Source organism: Oryx dammah, unplaced genomic scaffold, assembly GCF_014754425.2.
Source record: "Oryx dammah isolate SB20612 unplaced genomic scaffold, SCBI_Odam_1.1 HiC_scaffold_2, whole genome shotgun sequence".
In the NCBI taxonomy this organism is placed as follows: Eukaryota; Metazoa; Chordata; class Mammalia; order Artiodactyla; family Bovidae; genus Oryx; species Oryx dammah.
In genome coordinates, this window is record NW_024070186.1 from 99,584,510 (window position 1) to 99,604,376 (window position 19,867).

The 19,867-nt window shown below is 44.2% G+C and overlaps 1 protein-coding gene across 1 annotated transcript in view; it reads right to left on the reverse strand.

Annotated features, from left to right (window-relative positions):
• Positions 1–5,397: 5,397 nt before the first annotated feature.
• The window catches only part of CUNH3orf52 (chromosome unknown C3orf52 homolog), a 37,324-nt gene continuing 22,854 nt past the window's right edge, over positions 5,398–19,867 (reverse strand). The window contains exons 4-6 of the mRNA XM_040224752.1: positions 14,141–14,211; positions 11,138–11,355; positions 5,398–6,810 (exon numbers count right to left, since the gene is read on the reverse strand). Coding sequence (XP_040080686.1) covers positions 6,806–6,810; positions 11,138–11,355; positions 14,141–14,211 — 294 coding nt within the window. The 3' untranslated portion in view covers positions 5,398–6,805. The remainder of the gene's footprint in view (positions 6,811–11,137; positions 11,356–14,140; positions 14,212–19,867) is intronic.

Genomic DNA, 19,867 nt, shown 5'->3' on the forward strand with positions numbered 1-19,867 from the left:
TTCCTGTAGGATTGACTGATTTGATCTCCTTGCAGTCCAAGGGACTCCCAAGAGTCTTCTCCAACACAATTCAAAGGCATCAATTCCTCAGCACTCAGCCTTCTTTATGGTCCAACTCTCACATCCATGCATGACTATTGGAAAACCATAGCTTTGACCATACGGATCTTTGTTGGCAAAGCAATGTCTCTGCTTTTTAATATGCTGTCTAGGTTTGTCATAGCTTTTCTTCCAAGGAGCAAGTGTGTTTTAATTTCATGGCTGCAGTCACCCTCTGCAGTGATTTTGGAGCCCAAGAAAATAAAGTCTGTCACTGTTTCCAGCAATTAATACCAGCAAATAAACCCATGAGTGGGGAACTTTGGTTGAAGCAGGTCTGGGGGACAGAGCACTTTCAGCTTATCTCCCCCCGCTCCCAACACTCACTAACAGGAGGTCCCTGTAGAAAGTGGTTTGCAAACCTCAAAGCCTCCTAAATCCTCCATGATGTCCAACATCCAAATATCACCCAATACTTACTCTTTGAGAAGGAAGTGACCATCTTTGGTTCTACGTGGCTTGGGATATAGGCCATTCTACTCAGTAGTGGGAGGGACGTCCTGGTCCCCGGCTCCTTTGTTCAGCTTCTTCCTACAAAATGTCCATGTGATTGTGCTCTGAAGTCACAGGGAAGCTTCACCCATCATATTAAGCGCCCCTAAGTTACCCAAAGGGGCAACCTCATTCCACACGTTTGTGTACACAACTCCTCGCTCATAACCTTCCAAGCAGGTGCCTGTGGCATTTCTCTCACTCCATGCCTCGAAGCAGTGTCCTTTGCCGTAGGGGACAGGGAGGAGAGAGTGGAATGAATGGGAGAGTAATAATGACATATATACACTACCATGTGTAAAACAAGCAGCTTGTGGGGCCCTGCTGTATAGTGCAGGGAGCTCACCTTGATGCTCTGTGATAACCTAGAGGGTGGGATGGCGGGGGGAGGAGGCTCAAGAGGGAAGGGATATATGTATACAGATAGCTGATTCGCGTTGTCCAGCAGAAATGGACAAAACATTGTAAAGCAATTGTACTCCAATAAAAATAAATGTATATTTAAAAAATAATAATAAGTAGTGTCCTTTGCAGAGTGTCTTTGACTCATTGACCCTGGTGCCTTGGTTGGTTAGGTTACATGGGTTAAATTGGTACATTCCAGGCCAGATTTTTATATATACTTTAATCCATATTTTTTAACTTTGTATTTCTTTGTATAGGAAAAACCATAGCATCAGAGAAAGACAAACTAGAAAGTTTATTAGAGATCCTTTAATTCCACTATCTTTTTTTTGGCCCAGAAAGGATAAACTAGCTCACTGCAACACTGTGAGTGGCAGAACTTTACCTAGAGCCAGATTTCCTGGCTTGCACTTTGGTGCTCTTCCAATATACTACACAGAAGGGCTCTACAATATTGTATGTGTGTTATATACTATGTCATGTATAAACTATGAATAAAGTGTCACACTGGAAAAACCTCACACACACACACACACCTTCTCTAATGAGCACATCTCCCTCTGCCTCAATTATTTATTTCCCCTTCCTTCTTTTAGTGTTTCTAGAATTATGCCCAGCCCAAATCTGGCTAACTCACTATCTTGATAAATAAAAGCTTGGCAGCCCCCCGCCTGCTCATTTATCTAGGTACTCGCTGTGGCTTCTCAACCTCTGGAGAACTGAAATGTTGTAATTCACACTGCAGGTCCTTCAAAGCCAAAAATATTTATTTGGGGGAACTTTTCAGAGAAAAAAAAAGTTTGCAGACACTTTTCTTAAACAATCATATAGATAAACTAAACAAAAATGTGTTTTGGGTCTTGGTGTAACCATAAGAGTTGGTGCTAATAAAATGGCATGGAAATATTAAACCACAATTTAGGGTGAGAGCAAGAACAATCAGCAAATTAGACTATTTCTATATGCACACCTGTGCTCTCAACTTCCCGTTTTATTTAACCCATAACCATTGTCCTAATTTGGGGGATGTTAAAATAGGAAGAAGCTTGTTGAGACAAGTAGTAGATGCATTATGAGTTTAATCACCTTTTTGCTCCCCAGTGAACCAAAGTTAAACAGTGTTGCTATTTAAAATGTGCTAAGTGCCCTGTTGGGATAAGTCTAGTGACTTGAGGTTGGATGTATCAACACAGGTTTGATGAGGCCTCAGTCAGTCCATGGTCTTGAGCTAAGCCAATCACAGCTTAATATCGTGTCCTCTGCTAACTTCCTAGTTTCTGTAAAATTCTTCCACCTGGAATCCTAACTTTGACCCTTGGCCGAGATACACTCAATTTCAAAAGGAGGCATGCACGGTCATGGAGAATATAGTACAAGATGTAACGTGGCTTAGGGCAAAGAGTGCGTATGCTAGAGTCAGATGATTAATGATTTGAGTCCCAGTTTCATCTCTTCCTCATCTGTGAACTTGAGCCTGTAAGAAGCTCAGCTCCATTACCCGTGAGCAGGAGGATTCCATTCAACGTATGTGCATCATCTACCACAGATTATGAACAAGCAAAAGGATACAAAAATCTTTATCATGTACAGAGAAAAATTTGCACTGATGTGGCTGGTGCTTCAAGGCCATTTGGCAGTCTTCCTTTCGAGGCAGACACATAATTACTGGGGTTTACACAGGGATTTTTCACTTAGATATTGGACCACTGTGGAAGTTGATTAGTAAGCATTTGTAGTTACAACATAATAAGTTATAGTTGTTTGAGTCTTACCCTGTAAAAGTATTATCTGTCCCAAATATGCTTTATTTGGGGAACATATTAAGAATAAATGCTTAATCAAAGAAAACTGTCTTATAATGAAATTTAAAGGAATTATGAAAGGGAACTATTTTTGAGCAAGAGAGTCTTTGAAATACCTACTATGGCTGTATTTAATGCTGATCTGTTTTCCATAGATTTCAGGATTTCTAATGAAAGCAGCGTATTCTTTTTATAGAAAATGTACCTTCAGAGACACACACACACACACACACACACAAATTTGTATACAATTTCATTTGGGGATGCAATCCCTAAATTAAAGAATTTCTGTTCTTGATAAGTAACTGAGCCTGAGAATTTAAAATGCTCCCTTAAGTCACACATACAATCAGAAAACTCCCCTCCCCCATGCTGATCTTAAAACTACACATAGCCAAAGTTCACAGAGGCATATGCAGTATCTGAAGGCTTTGTGGTTTCTGCTTTATGCTCATACTAGTAGCTATAAATAATCTCTTAGTCTGTGACTAAAGTCTTACGTTAGAACACAAGAGAGGTGCAAGAGAAGAACAAAGATAGATCAAGAAAATCTACCGTTGACAACAAATAAATTCAAATGCTAATGCTTTTAAGACAACCTTGGGTGACAGGGGCTTCAACTATGGAAGGAATGGAAGAGTGTAGGTAGAACAGGAAAGTTGAGGCCCCAAGGTTCCACAGGAGCCTTCAGAGGAAAAGGAGATTCTGTTTACAGTTATTTGATTCTGTTCTTTTCCAAGTCAACTTACTGAGTTCAGAAAGCTAGTTGCAAGCTTCTTGACCTGAGTGTGCCTTGGACCTGTCAACTGTTAATTGGATCTGTGTAAGTTCCACTTTCTTAACAGAGGCACCTGGTAAAGTGTTGAGTGGTCATGATCACCCCAGAGAGTCTTGCTCAGTCTGATAACCCACCTCTCAACCCATCCCCTTCCCTACCTCCTGTGCTCTTCACAAATTTCCAGAATGTAGCCAAGACTGACCCTGTAGCTTGCATGACCCTGGGGTGCCCACCAGTTGGGAGGCCATTGATCATGTGTTTCCCACTCGGCTGGACTTTGCTCCCCACAACTGTGGGATTCTGGGCTGGTCCTTCCACCTTTCCATACCTTGGTTTCCTAACTATAAGATGAAAGAACTGCCTTCTGCTGCTAAGAGGCTAATGAACTTGGATCATAAAGGAAAAGTTGCTGTTGGCAATGCAGTAATTGTGTGAATGAGCTTATTTTAAAACAATGAAACAATAATGGGAGCCGAGAGGGGAAGATTCATAGAGACTGCTCCCATTTTTCGCAGCATTAATCAGACTTTGAATAAAGCAGGAGTCCATATCTAAAGGGAAAAGAAGAAAACACGTGTCTCATCCTAAGACACAAACGCGTAAAAAGAAAGAAAATCTGTCTACTCAAATCCCACCATCGCTTCAAAGTTCAGCTCCAGTCCTACTTGCTAGCAAAGCCTCCTCCAGTTAAACTAGACTTTTCACCCTTTTCTCTGACCATCACACGGTCCTACTGTTTATCTTTAACATTGTTTTTCCCGCTGTTTCCCATTTCATCTGTGCAGAGCCTGACTCGCTAATAAGACCAGCAGTTTTTTTCCTTACTATCATTCTTATCTTCATTAGTATATTCTGTAGCCTTCTGCAACTCACATCATTAAAAACAATCTACAAAACTAAGTTAAACTGAAAGGCAGAAAAGAATGGGACACAGCTAGAATTTTCTTTGGAGATGGGAAGAGGGCGGGTTCCACTGATCTGTTGTGTACTTTCTGTCTGTATTTAAGTGACTCCCAGTTTTTCTTCTCAAGTCCTTCAGTGAGAGATTTCCCAGCGGTCTAGTGGCTAGGACTTCATGCTTCCACTGAAGAGGGCTCAGGTTCGATCCCTGTCAGGAAACTAAGATCCTGCAGATTGCACAGAGTCACACCCCTGAAATGGTTCACTTGGGAATTCCCTGGCTGTCCAATGCCTGGGTTCCATTCCTGGTCAGGGAACTAGGATCTCACAAGCCTCGCAGCCAAAAATGCTGGTATACCACAGATATTTGTTGAAACCTTTTTATGGACCATGTGATATGAAGATGTGTGGTAGCCAATCAATTCATCTCCTATAGCATAACAGTATATAAATGTCATTTCCCCCCCAAACACCTCAAAATGCTCTAATCACAAAGTTCATTTCTTTCCACACCATTTGGGCAGAAGGGTCAAACCAACAGAAAATCCTCTCTATGACTTTCAAGTGGTCAAAACCTGAGGCAAGGTGCTTGTATCTTGGTGGTTTCCAACAGAGAAGGGAATATCAGAACCAAACCCAGTCCTGCCTCCAGACAGGAACCAGCCCTTCCTTCCAGCCCCAAGCTCTTCAGACACCTGGTCATGCCCACAGGGCCCCAAGGGAAGTGGAGAAAAGAGACAGCCCCTCTGCAACAGGAACAGGGAGAGGAGGACCCAGCCCAGGCAGGTTCAATCTTATTCACTCAGAAGGGGAAGCTGCCCTCATGAAAAGGTCACTTCCAACACCAATTACTGCAAGGACACACCAGTCCAAACCCAAGCCCTGGAGAGTCAATGCCTACAGAGCAAACATTAATAAATAGAAGCAAAAATAATTTATTGTCAATATTTTAAGTCCTCTCCAAAGAAGTTCTTCATTATTTTCTTAAAAGTACAAACATGAAAGTTTAGGTTTGACATATAAAATATAAAGAGGAAGAAGGGAAATTCACCTGTTTCACTAGTTTGAGGAACTATGCTCAAAAATGAGACATCGAGTTACAATAAACATATCTTCCAGTTAAATAACAAAGCACTTTCACATTATCCAGAGTCCTGGGTCATAAAGAGCTCAACAAATCTAGCCTGAGATGCACACTCTGACGCATCCCCATACACAGCTACCCTCCCCTGACATCATCCAGCAGGGCCAATTGAGATCCTGAGGCTGTGAACCTCTCATTACATGACCACAGAACTTGCCTGGAAATTTTCCAGCAACGTCGTTTTCCTAACAAGACACCCTGTTCCCTCTTGACAGGTAATTCTATGTCTGTACATGACCAACACAGTCCCTCTTGTTCCCCTCAACCCTCACCTGCCAAAGGATCTGGCATTAAACTTCCAGCCGTTTAATTCTGAGAGTGGTTCTTCCTATTTCACCACCATCTTGAATAAGATACACAATCAGTGCTTGAAGACACTGAGTCCTACAGGAAGGCTAGCAACCTCAGATAATAAAGAGTCAACATGAACTACCTCTAGCAGATGGTAAGCAGTCTTAACGATTGTCTGATGGAAGCTGATGAAAATATAAATGGACAAACTATCCAAAACGAAGAGTCGTGTGTTCAAAGTTCACAGGGACCCGTGTCTCCAAAAGAGGTGTTCAGGAGTCACAGTAATTATGCAGGGAAATAATCAAGAAACACACATCTCACTTCTGTAGTGCTACTTAATGCAGTAACACTGGGTGACGTGCCAAGGCTGGTTTCCTGAGATGTGACAAGTCAACGTGTCTTGGAAGTGGACATGAACAATGCTAATTACCTTTGACAAAGTGCATGCCTTTTCCTCACAGCCTTGTCTGGGGGTAGATCAAATGTAGGGTTGAGAGGGAGGAGAGCGACTGGCTGAACTCTCCCTCGCTTGGCCTCTCCCTGTTCTCTCTCCTCCAGACCAGGTTGGCGGGATCCTGCCTGGAAGAACCATTGGCCCTAAAAAGAAAGTGTCCACTGTGGGTGGAGGGACCTCTCCCTGCAGGTCTGCCAGCCGCCCCATCACGCCACCCTATCCGGACCCAGCTGGGGCAGAGCTGGAGTACTGTTTTGTTCAGCACGGAAGCAGACTCTGTAACTGTGCAGAAGCTGGAGAAAAACGACTGCCTCCACACCTCTAGTCATTTTGAGTCCTTCTATGTTAATTCTCAGGATCTCTTCTATAAAGTGGAATGAACTCTCCGCATCCCAAAGTTCAGCAGAGTGCTACTGTCAGACATAGATCAACCTTCATCATTCTGAAAAGGAAATACAAACAAGAGTCACCATTAAAAAAAAAAAAACAGCATAATTATTTTAAACATTTATGTTTTTATTTTATTTCACTGGGTTTGATTATGAACTCCAATGTAAAACTGGAATATTTGTAAACTCTTAACAGAGGAGGTTTACTCTCCAGGTAACACACACACACACACACACACACACACACACACACACACAGGTTCACAACTCCTGAATTCCTTTCAAAAGGAAATAACACATTGTTTGCTTATTTACTTTGGCATAATTCATGATAAATACCATTTGGATGAGGCCTTTTGGATGCAGAGGACATTTTAACAGTCAGTCTTTTTTCCACAGTCTAATCATAAAAATATTTCTAAATTTTCATTTTTTTTAATATAAGCACAATATACAGAGAGAAATTCTAATGAGGGAAATGGTGCAGAGCTGGCCTAAGGCCGAGGCACTTGGGCAATAACTGAGGACAAGACACGGGGAGCCCACATACTCCACAGTGGGGTTCTGGTGGTTGATGTGTGAGGCTGGATCTTCCTTTGCTGTCAGAATCTGTCCTGTGCTTTGTAAGAGGTTTAAAGAATCCCGGGCCTCTGGCATTAGATGCTAGGATCCCACATACACTCCCAATTGTGACAATTGTCTCCAGATCTTGCCAGATACCCGTGGGGGACAACATTGCACTGATTGAGAAGCAATGATCTTTGGATAAACTCTGCGCTTCCTGGGGAATCTGTGAACAACCTCAAAGGCTGCCCTTGACACCCCAGGTGGTCCTTTCAAGGGCAGAATGCACACACTGGCCTCTCTGCCAGCAGCCCATGCTGCTGCTGCTGTTGCTGCTGCTGCTGCTGCTAAGTCGCTTCAGTCGTGTCCGACTCTGTGCGACCCCATAGACGGCAGCCCACCAGGCTCCCCCATCCCTGGGATTCTCCAGGCAAGAATATTGGAGTGGGTGCCAGCAGCCCATAGTTTACCCCAAATTTGTACAAACAAGATTCATCATTCTCATTGCCTGGAACTTTTTCCTCTTCTCTCTCACACTGATCAGTTTTTGCTTTTGTTCCTTAGTCTATTGGTTGACTCCTTCACAGGTCAGAAAACAGTACAAAATAACTACCCCACGTCCAAAATAACTCACGAAGTTCAAAATAAGTCATACAGCTGTTTTACATTGTAAAACAGATTTCCCCTCCTTACCTCGGGACCCTACCCTCCACTAGATGAAGAAGCTCAAGGAACGGGGGGATGGGGAGGGAGCAATCCATCACCAAAATAAAATTCCCTTAACCTTGAGGACATTATGCTTAGTGAAATAAGTCAGACAGAGAAAGACAAATATTCCAAGATCTCATTTACATGTAGAATCTCCAAACTCATAAAAAAAAGAGATCAGATTGATGGCTGCCACAGGCAAGGTGTGAAGGAGGAGGAATTGAATGAAGGTGGTCAAAAAACACGAACTTCCTGTTATAAGATAAATCAGTCCTGGGAACTAGTTCTCACAAGGGGAAAAATAGTTTTGTAACTTACAAGGTGATGGTGATGGATGTTAACTACACTTATTATGGCAATCATTTCACAATATATGGGTTGAGTCACTATTCTGTAACCCTTAAACTTACACTGTCTTATTTGTTAATTATATCTCAATTAACACTGCAAGAAAATATAAATTTAAAATTTCCCTTATGACTATAATATTAAAGGAAGTTTTTCTTTGTAGAAGGCATCAAAATGCCTGCAGTTAGGTCAAGCAGTCATAGTCCCCAATTAGAGAATGAGAAATACACAAACAATCCCTAGGGATCCAAATTACAAGCTAATTTAAGGTTCAGCTTCTCTAGCACACACATTGGAAATTCCAAGGAACTGCAGACTGGCTCCAGGGAATCCTTGGAATCCTGAAATTGTAAAATTCTGTCCAGGGGGAAGAGTGTGTGCATTTTTTTCCAGGGAGAAATTACATGGCTGTCTCCAAATTCTCTAAGGGGCATTTGAACCAAGCCATTTTAAAAACCACTGCCCTTTGTAGAACAGACTTGTGGCTGCCAAGGGGGAGAAAGAGTGGTGGAGTGATGGATCAGGAGTTTAGGGTTAGTGGGTACAAACTATAATATATAGAATGGATAAAGAACAAGGTCTGACTATATAACACAGGGAACTCTATTCAATATCCTATAATAAACCACAATGGAAAAGAATCTGAAAAAGAATATATGCATATAAATAGATAGATATGTGCTGTGCTTAGTCGCTCAGTCATGTCCGACTCTTTGATAGACAGACAGATACAGGTATAACTAAATCACTTTGCTATACAGCAGAAATTAGCACAACACTGTAAACTGACTATACTCCAATAATTTTTTTTTAATGGCTAAAAAAAAAAAAAAAAGAAGAAGCTTTGCTCTTTGAAGAATTAGAATATGATCTTTGTGGGAAACCAGCTGCCTAGGCTCATCACAGAAGGGGCTACCCTGCCAAGCCCACAGTGCCTGGGAACATGGGAGCCGGCCTCAGAACCCCCAGGTCTTGCTGGTCCCTCCTGGGGGCCTCTCTGGTTCCTGCCACCCCTCTCCGCTCTCCCTCTGGACTGTGCCCGGAGTTGCCCTTCCCTCTGCCTCCCTGCCCTCTAGACTCTCTTCGTCCTCTCTTGCTTTCCAAATGGTCACTGTATTCCCTTCCATTTGAGAGGAAACTGATACTCACACTCCTGAAAACATCAAACATTGTCCAGACTCTGCAAAGAGGGTGTGGGGTCATGGAGACCCACCCTGCCCAGGAGAAATGCCCAAGAGAAAGAGTGCGGCCTCCAGAGAAGCAGAAACGCTGTTGCTCACGGCTGCATCCTGGGGACCACACAGAGTCTGAGGCTCAGCTCCAGGTCTGTCAGGCCTCACAAGCAACCTGCTGTTTGTCATACTCGGTGTGGACTTCCCAGCTTCATAATCCTCCTCAGCTCTTTCTCACCCTCCTCCTAATCCCTCATCTCCATTTGGAAAGAGCTGGGGACCACAGTTTCAGAGAGGAGGCTCAGAGAGTCAAGGCCAGTCACCACACAGCAGACCGGAGGGCCTCTTCTCTCTTTCCGCTGTACACAGGACTGGGCTGAAGGATCCTTTCTTCCTCCCTCCTCCTCTCCCTCCTTTCTTTCTTTCCTTCTTCCTTTTTAGATTTCCTATGGAGGAGGCAGAACCTTTTCACTCCATACAATATGTTACTGGTCTGGCCCACAAACACACTCCATCTATTCAGATGCTCAGTGAGGAAACTATTCACTATGTGACTTTCCCAGTGAGCTAAAAGTTGGCCCTCTGAATGTCATTCCTTTTATTCATTTGGGGGAAAGAATGCTTTAAGAACTGCTTTATATCACTCTCTGCCCTCCCAGGCCAAGGTTCGTCCACTTCCACCTCTCGTCCCCAAGAATCAAGTGTCATCACAGTAAACACCTCTTCTCACACGGCGTGGGGATGTGTGTGCTCTATAATCTGTTCCACTCTTCTGACCCTTGGCAGCTGGCCCCATGCCTGCTGCTCACCACATCTCCTTCGTGACTGCCTTTTTCATTCATTCAACTAGTATTTACCACTGCTGATGTACAGAGTGTTTCTGATGGATTGCGGATAAGGAACCATCCAAAATCGTTAGCATTGTGAACTAAACAAGATCCAAAACCCATCCAAGTGAGCAATCAGGAGTGGAACACGAGAATGGAAACTAAGGCCGACAGTACAGACCACAGGGAGGAGGTCTCGGAGGCTAGTGGTAATCTCAACTCCACCTTCCTTCCTGATAGATTTTGTACAGTGTGCTCAGATTCTGACAAGTGGGGTATCATCTATGCTTATTAAATAACGTCCAGTTCCTCATTCCGTTCTTAGTTTTAAACATCGATGCACATTTTGCTTATAATCTTCTAAGAAAGAGACGAACTTGCCTTTTTATGTCCCTCTGTTAATATCTTAGACTAGTGGCCTTCAACAGAAAAAGGTATTCTCCAGATTGAACCATCTTTCAACAATTTAATATACCATTTACTTCAAATTCTTCAGTACTTGCTTCTCCGGTGAGACCACAGCGTTTCCATGAAGGTGTTTAATGATATTGTGATGTGGGATTCAGAACTTTGAGTGTGGGTGCACCACAGCGAGGAAAACGTAGCAACCCTCATTTTTATAGTTTGCTTCCATGACTTTTTTTTTCCAGTTTCTCTCTCTGCTCACAAAGGGTAGGGACTGGGTGACCCCCACAGACATGGAAGATCGCCTGCTCAGAAATCAAAGCAAGCTCTCTGCCCCACCTGGCTCTCCCATTTACCGTCACAGCTCTGCTTTCCAGACGTGCTCAACTTATCGTAGAAGCAGAGGGATCCTGGATCAAGCCCCAGAGTCTCACAACCAGCTATGTTCTGATCATGGAAATTCTGCTGCAAAACTCCCAGCACGAACTCCTCACTCATCACATACTTCATAAAACTGCCATCTTCAGGAGGAACCCTGAAGTGCAGGCGGAAGATTATTGTGGCGTTTTCACCACTGAAAGGCAAACCAGAGACAATAAACATATCAACAGAATCACACTGCAACTCAGGAAACTGATTTTAGCAAAAACATCTTTTGAGTTCTACATGCTCTCCCAGTATAAAAAAGCAAAGAGTGTACTACCCGAGAAGATTCCTCGTCAATGCACCCATCACACAAAACTGCAGTTATCCAAACCTCCTCCTTTCACCTAAAACCCAACCCCGAGAAGTCCGCCATGAGAGGCCACGCAGGAGAGGCTCTAAGGGCTGCCTAACCCCACGCTTTGCCCAGAGGCAGGCCAAGGCAGCCCTTGTCTCCCTGGTCTCCTTTCTCCCACAGGGGCTTGTCAAAGCTATCCAGTTTAACCAGTTCATCACTTAACCTATAAAATGGCCCACGTAGGGCCGAAAGCTCCCTGCCATTGGCAGGATACACAATCCTAAACTCCCCAGATGGCCCTGGGTACCAGCAGTGTATTTTACCTCCCTGGTTTGTCCCCAAAGTGAGAAACTGTTTCTGTCCTTTTTCTACTTCCCACCGTTTTGCAACTCTCAGTACGGGGACCTAGGAAAGGGAGTTTTTCTCTTTCTATAACGTGTTCTCCTACTTCTAAAAGAAAAATAATCATATGGCTATCCTCAGCTAATCAATGGTCTACACAGCTTGTCAAATGTTACCTCCTCATTTAGAATTCTCACAATTATCCTTTGGTTCAAGAAGGCCAGATTTTTTATAAAAGGCCTAGTTTAAGAGGTAGCAATAAAATTAAGAGTGGTCACATCTGAGACTCTCACCCAGGGGTAAGTTTTGCAGTCAAGCAGCTGCTGCTGCTGCTGCTGCTGCTAAGTCACTTCAGTCGTGTCTGACTCTGTGCGACCCCATAGATGGCAGCCCACCTGGCTCCCCCGTCCCTGGAATTGGAATTCTCCAGGCAAGAACACTGAGGTGGGTTGCCATTTCCTTCTCCAATGCATGAAAGTGAAAAGTGAAAGTGAAGTCGCTCAGTCGTGTCCGACTCTGTGCGACCCCATGGATTGCAGCCTACCAGGCTCCTCCGTCAATGGGATTTTCCAGGCAGTCAAGCCAGTCCCAGTAATGATTCAGAACATTGTCCCTGCCAACGACTGGCAAAGAGCTCCCTCTTGTGGCCAGAGATCACATAGCCCAAACGAACGGAGATCATTCTGTCGTTTTTGAGATCACATCCAAGTTCTGAACTTTGGACTCTTGTTGACTATGATGGCTACTCCATTCTAAGGGATTCTTGACCACAGTAGTAGATATAATGGTCATCTGAGTTATATTCACCCATTCCAGTCCATTTTAGTTCACTGATTCCTAAAATGCCCATGTTCACTCTTGCCATCTCCTATTTGACCACTTCCAATTTGCCTTGAGTCATGGACCTAACATTCCAGGTTCCTATGCAATATTGCTCTTCACAGCATCAGACTTTACTTCCATCACCAGTCACATCCACAACTGGGTGTTGTTTTTGCTTTGGCTCCGTCTCTTCATTCTTTCTGGAGTTATTTCCCCACTGATCTCCAATAGCATATCAGGCACCTACCGACCTGGGGAGTTCATCTTTCAGTGTCCTACCTTTTTGCCTTTTCATGCTGTTCATGGAGTTCTCAAGGCAAGAATGCTGAAATGGTTTGCCATTCCTTTCTCCAGCAGACCATGTTTTGTCAGAACTCTCCCCCATGACCCATCCATCTTGGGTGGCCCTACCCGGCAAGGCTCATAGCTTCATTGAGTTAGACAAGGCTGTGGTCCATGTTCCAAATAGGAACAGGAGTACGTCAAGGCTGTATATGGTCACCCTGCTTATTTAACTTATATGCAGAGTACATCATGAGAAATGCTGGGTTGGAGGAAGCACAGGCTGGAATCAAGATTGCTAGGAGAAATATCAATAACCTCAGATATGCAGATGACACCACCCTTTGGCAGAAAGTGAAGAAGAACGAAAGAGCCTCTTGATAAAAGTGAAAGAGGAGAGTGAAAAAGTTGGCTTAAAGCTCAACATTCAGAAAACGAAGATCATGGCATACAGTCCCATCACTTCATGGCAAATAGATGGAGAAACAGTGGACACAGTGGCTGGCTTTATTTTTCTGGGCTCCAAAATCACTGCAGATGGTGATTGCAGCCATGAAATTAAAAGACACTTACTCCTTGGAAGGAAAGTTATGACCAACCTAGATAGCATATTGAAAAGCAGAGACATTACTTTGCCAACAAAGGTCCATCTAGTCAAGGTTATGGTTTTTCTGGTGGTCATGTATGGATGTGAGAGTTGGACTATAAAGAAAGCTGAGCGCCGAAGAATTGATGCTTTTGAAATGTAGTGTTGGAGAAGACTCTTGAGAGTCCCTTGGACTGCAAGGAGATCCAACTAGTCCATCCTAAAGATCAGTCCTGGCTGTTCACTGGAAGGACTGATGTTGAAGCTGAAACTCCAATACTTTGGCCACCTCATGAGAAGAACTGACTCATTTGAAAAGACCCTGATCTGGGAGGGATTGAGGGCAGGAGGAGAAGGGGACGACAGAGGATGAGATGGTTGGATGGCATCACCAACTCAGTGGACATGGGTTTGGGTGGACTCCAGGAGTTGGCAATGGACAGGGAGGCCTGGCGTGCTGTGGTTCATGGGGTTGGAAAGAGTCAGACATGACTCAAGTGACTGAACTGAACTGAACTTTGTGCTTTGGGGTTAGGGAATTCCTTTTGGGTAACTCATGATGACTGTCAACCTCCAGAGAGAGACTGTAATACTATACATTCTTACCTGACGTCCATGACTTCAACTGAAGTGAAATAGCGGTTCAGAGCTGGTGAGTCACTGTACACGTGTGTCACCTAAAACAAACAGGGACAAGTTAACAACCACACATCACAGCTAGATCATACTGCATATCACCTGATAAAGCAAAACTACTCCTAGGTGATGGAAATTCCACCCTATGGAGGAACGAACTTACCAAGAGGCTCTGGGTGAAGAAACAGGAAGGGGTGGGCCCCACACCAACCTAAATTCAAGTTGGCAGTCATTTAAAGGGACCTCATTTGTAAGGACCAAGTGATCAGGCTGGGATTTTCAGCATCTCTTACACATTGCGCTGTGACTTGTGGTCTGACTGGTCAACAGCCTGAGCCCACACAGACCCAAGCACCACGGGAAGGAGGGAATCTCTAAGGGGCTGGGAAGATTGAGAACAGGCGACTCAGGGGCCTGCATGTCAGCAGACAAAGGAAGGCCTCTTCTCTCCTTCCCCTGGAACTTCACTCCAAGAAGACACAGCCATGTGGTTTCTGGATAATGCAACCAAATGAGTGGTACAATTGCAAAGACACAAAGTTCTTATTTTAGCCATCAAGTGTTGCAACCATAAAAAATAAGGACACCTGTGTTCCCACTACCCAAGTTTCATGCCTTCACATTTTGCCATATGTCGCTGAGCCCTTTACCTGAAGAAACACAGCACAGCTAAAGTTATTCTCACACACGATTCCGCTGTCCTCTCTCCCTGCCCACTACTAACCACTGTCCGGAAGCTGTCATGTATCTTTTCCATGCATGTTTTTATGAATGTAACACTCCCTTGTGTGATCATAACTATACATAATTTTTTTTTGGCTGCTCCACACAGCATGCTGGATCTTAGTTTTCCAACCAGAAATAGAACCCAGGCCCCCTACACTGGACGTGTAGAGTCTTAACCACTGAACTGCCAGGGAAGCCCCCAAAGACTTGATCTTTTGGGAAATACATATATAAATTCAATGCGTGTTTTTATTCACATAAAACATACCATATTCTACACCTTCTCTGATTTGATTTTTTTTCACTCAAAATCACATTTGCAGTTTACCCACAATGGTCCCTTGGAGAGCAAGGAGATCAAACCAGTCAATCCTAAAGGAAATCAACCCTGAATATCCATTGACAGGACTGATGCTGAAGCTGAAGCTCCAGTACTTTGGCCACCTGATTTGAAGAGTCAACTCACTGAAAAAAGAAAAGACCCTGATGCTGGGAAAGACTGAAGGCAGGAGGAGAAGGGGATGACACAGGTCGAGATGGTTGAATGGCATCACCGACTCAATGGACATGAGTTTGAGCAAGCTCCGGGAGATAGTGAAAGACAGGGAAGCCTGGCGTGCTGCAGTCCGTGGGGTGGCAAAGAGTTGAACACAACTGAGCAACTAAACAACAACAATGCAGCATAGATGGAGGTCATTCAGTCTGACTCCTAACTCTGCAGAGATTCCGTGAAATGACGGCTCCGCCCCCTCCCTTCCCCTCCTGGTGGCCGTGTGCTTTGCTTCTACTGTCTCCTGCCACGACTGTGCTGAGGTGATCTGCTTGAACATCCCTAAGCCTCTCTTCTGATACAGGTATGAGATTCCCTGGGCCATATACCAAGAGGTGGACTTGGGTCTAAGAGTTAGCACATCTCCACCTTAACTCTTTCTGAATTGCACTCCATTTCACTGCCTCCCAGCAATGCACAAGTGCTCTCTTGCCCACAGCCTTGCCAACATTTAAGGTTACCAGACTTTTCAATTTTTGACAGTCTGATGAGTTTTCATGGTGTTTCACACTGCCATATTGCGTTCTAGTGAGGTTGAGTGTCTTTTCATGAAAAGATGGAAGGATGTCTTTCATGAAAAGATGGAAGGATGTCTTTCATGAAAATCCTTAACTCTGTGGGATTTCTCTCCTTTGTTCTTTTTTGTTCACTTTTGTCTGTTGGTGTTCTTTCTCTTGGGTTATACTTTTCTTGCCCAAACTGATTTACACTCTGGATACTAGCTGTTGGTTTTATGTCACAGATATCTTCTCCCACTCTTTGATTAGTCTTTCCATCATGTTTCAGAGATGTAAATCCTAACCTATAGTACCCCAGAACTTGTGGCTGAACGTATTTACATTGCATCTCTTTAAAATTATTAGTTTGAAGTTTAAATGCCTTGTTCTTAGCAGGCAGGAGGACAGTGCTGGGATCTGGGTACACGCCCAGCATGAATCCAGCTCTGAGGCTGGAAGCAAGCCTGCAGCTAGATCCACTCCTGCTGGCCTGAAGCCTCAGCCTTAACATCGTTCTGGAAATTTCACCCCCATGGTTCCTCTGTGCTGAGCTCGGTGTGCCCAGCTGCACCCATCATGGCTTGTCGCCTCACTGCTTTATTCCGCAGCAAACAGCAGAACTACCCCCAAGGAAAACCTGGCCATCGTCTCCCACCCACCCTCAGCAGAATCTCAAAGAGGCTGCATCCTTTGTTTGCTCCCACTACACTCACTGGTGACAATCCAATTTCTCCAAGGTAGAGCAGAGGGGTTTCGAGCACTTCCTCTAACCCTGTCACTACGGCTGTCATCTGCATAAGAAACTGACCGAAGAGGCACTGCTATCTCTGCTCTCTGTTCCCTTTGTGCTGATTAAAAAAAAAAAAAAAACCTAGGCATTCAGGGAGGTTACAAAACATGCCCTAGGTCACTCTGCTAGTAAGGAATCTAGTCCTAGATGTTACAGACACTAAGTCCAGAGTCCTCATGTTTTACCACACAACCCAGTGGAGATGGAGCGAGGAGGGAAAGCATCTCCTGAACAAGGACGAAAGTAGCATAAAGTGTTAAGAACTCTGCGGGGAAAATGACTGGGCCATCTTAGAGTTTTTGTGCCCCAGAGAAAGTTGCCAACAGGCCAACAGTCATTTAGAAAACCCGGAGGGTGGAGCAGTCCCAGGACTGCTCAGAACAGGGAGGAGGATGAGGATGCTGGAGATGGCATTTTTTTATCAAGCGCTGAAAATAACAACAACAATATCCCTCTCTTCCTTTTATTTTTTATTTTAATTGCAGGATAATTACTTTACAATATCGTGATGGTTTTTGCCAAACATCAGTATGAATTGGCCATAGGTATACATGTGTCCCGGTCATCCTGAAGCCCCCACCCACGCCCCTCCCCACCCTACCCCTCCAGGTTGTCACAGAGCACCAGCTTTGGGAGCCCTGCGTCATACATCAAACTCCACCTGGTTACCCCTCTCTTCCTTTTAGACTGAGCTTCTTTTGTCAGAAGTTATGTCTGTCCTTCCTTCTTCGTTCCCTCCCTCTCATTCTTCCTTTCATTAATTCTTAGGGGCCTAAGCACTGTGTTTTGCACATTGATACTCAGAAAAAGTTTTAAAATTTCATGTTAAGAGATGGAATGGTATACTAGATCAATTTCAGTGTCCACTCTAACATTGTGTTTGTGGCACCATCATCTACTATGATTAGGAAATATTTACATATTTAGGAGCTGTCAACCACACTACTTTGGGATCAAAAAAGTGAAAAGAGGCACTCTTCACCCCTTGCTCTGGTGTTTCCCAAACTGTGCCAATGAGGCTGAATGCAAACTGAGCTTTGAGCCCAGTGAGCTGATCACCAGAGGCAGGCACAGTGGCTCATCAGAAACCAGTTTCCATTATTTACAATGAGGCTTTCCAGGTGGTCCAATGGTTAAGAATCCGCCTGCCAATGCAGGAGACTCAGGAGACAGGGGTTCAATCCCTAGCGGGGAAGATCTCCCAAAAAAGGAAACGACAACCCACTCCAGTATTCTTGCCTGGAAAATTCCACGGACAGAGGAGCCTGATGGGCTACAGCCCATGGGGTCACAAAGAGTCAAACATAACTGAACACACACACACAGTTATTTACTATAGCCAAGATACGGGCACAACCTCAGAGTCCATCAACAGATGAATGGACAAAGAGAGGTGGTACATGAAAACTACTCAACCATTAAGAAGAATGAAATTCTGCCATTTGCAACAACATGCATGGACTTGGAGGGTATTAGACTAAGTGAAATAAGTCAGAGAATGACAAATACTGTGTGGTATCAATTACATGTGGAATCTAAAAAATAAAAGAAATGAGTAACTATAACAACAACAAAAAAGAAACAGACTCACAGATGCAGTGAGCAAACTAGTGGTTATCAGGGGAGAGCCAAAAGAGGGAGGGGCAAGATGCGGGTAGGGGGTTAAGCAGTACAAACTACCATATATAAAATAAATGGGCGACAAGGATATATTATATAACATAGGGAATATAGCCAATATTCTTTAGCAACTATAAGTGGAATGTGACCTTAAAAATTGTGAATCACTATGTCATATACCTGAAACACATACTGGAGTGTGTATCAACTATATCTCAATTTTTTTTAAGTGATAATGTTAAAAAAAAGAAGAAAAAAAAATCTTCCAGAGGAAGAGGATACGTCCCCTGCGTTATCAGAGGGGCCACTGCTGACTCTGGCATCGAGCAGGTAAGCTGAGCTATGATGCCGAGTAGATACCGAGCTAGCTTAAGCTGAGTTATCAGCCCAACCCAAATAGAAGGAAACTGGCAGTGAGATATGAGAGGAGCCAGGAAAACTGTGCTTAGAAAAGCAAGACAATAAAGCAAAAGAGAGGGCGCAGTGTTTCAATATCCATTCCCATTTACTTTCCAAACCTGGAAACTGGCCTAAGAGGAAGAAAAGGGTTCTCGATCTGACAATAAGATAGTAATATCTCCAAGTTCCCCACTTTTTTTCTCCTGAACATTTGTTGGCAAACCAGAGAGCCGAAGTTTCTTCACCTAACTGCACCTTGTGTTTATCATCTGCAAATCAGATAATTCTTTTAAAAAATGGCTTACAAAGTTCTTTATATGCATCTGTGGGTATACAGGGAAAGTGAGGTGATTTCCACTTATCACAGTGGGAACCAACTCAAAGAGGCCTGTGAACTTGCCCCAGAGACCCACCAGTTCCCTGTTCCTCAGCCATTATACCACGATGAACTAAAAACACCCGGAGAATCTGCTCACATCTGCTTCTATGGCCAGAGAGACGGCTCGTAAGTGAGTGACGGATATCCATTTCCCTCTGACGCAGAGGCTAGTCTGAAACAGTGACACCTGTGGATGCTGGCTCACTCGGTTTCTCCTCGGCCAGTGCAAAATCCCTCAATCAAAACAGTAAAAAAAGACGGGACTTCCCTGGCCATCCACTGGTTAAGACTCTGCCCTTCAGGAAATAAAGGGAACTCATCCCATTCAACCTATCTACCACAGGGACAAGAGTAACAGACAGCAGGCTGGTCACGCTTAGATTTTGTTCTCAAAAACTTTCCTGGGTCTGACTGTGAACCACTCTGTCTTTGACAGGATAACCAGGGCTGCTCCAACCAACCCTCATGGTCTTACTGCAGGGCCCCCGTAACACACAGAGGCTCCTTCTCCTGCATTCCCCGCTCCATGAATGACATCACCATCCACCCATGTGGTCACCCAACCGGAAGTCTGGAGCCATGCTCTCCCTCAGCCCACATCCTACCAGCCATGAAGTCCTGTTGAGGGAACAGGCCTCTGAGATCTCACCTGATCTCCTCTGACATTGCCCTAATTCAAGGCTCCCTCACTTGTCACCCAGATTACTGCAATACCTTCTAACTAAGCACTCCACCT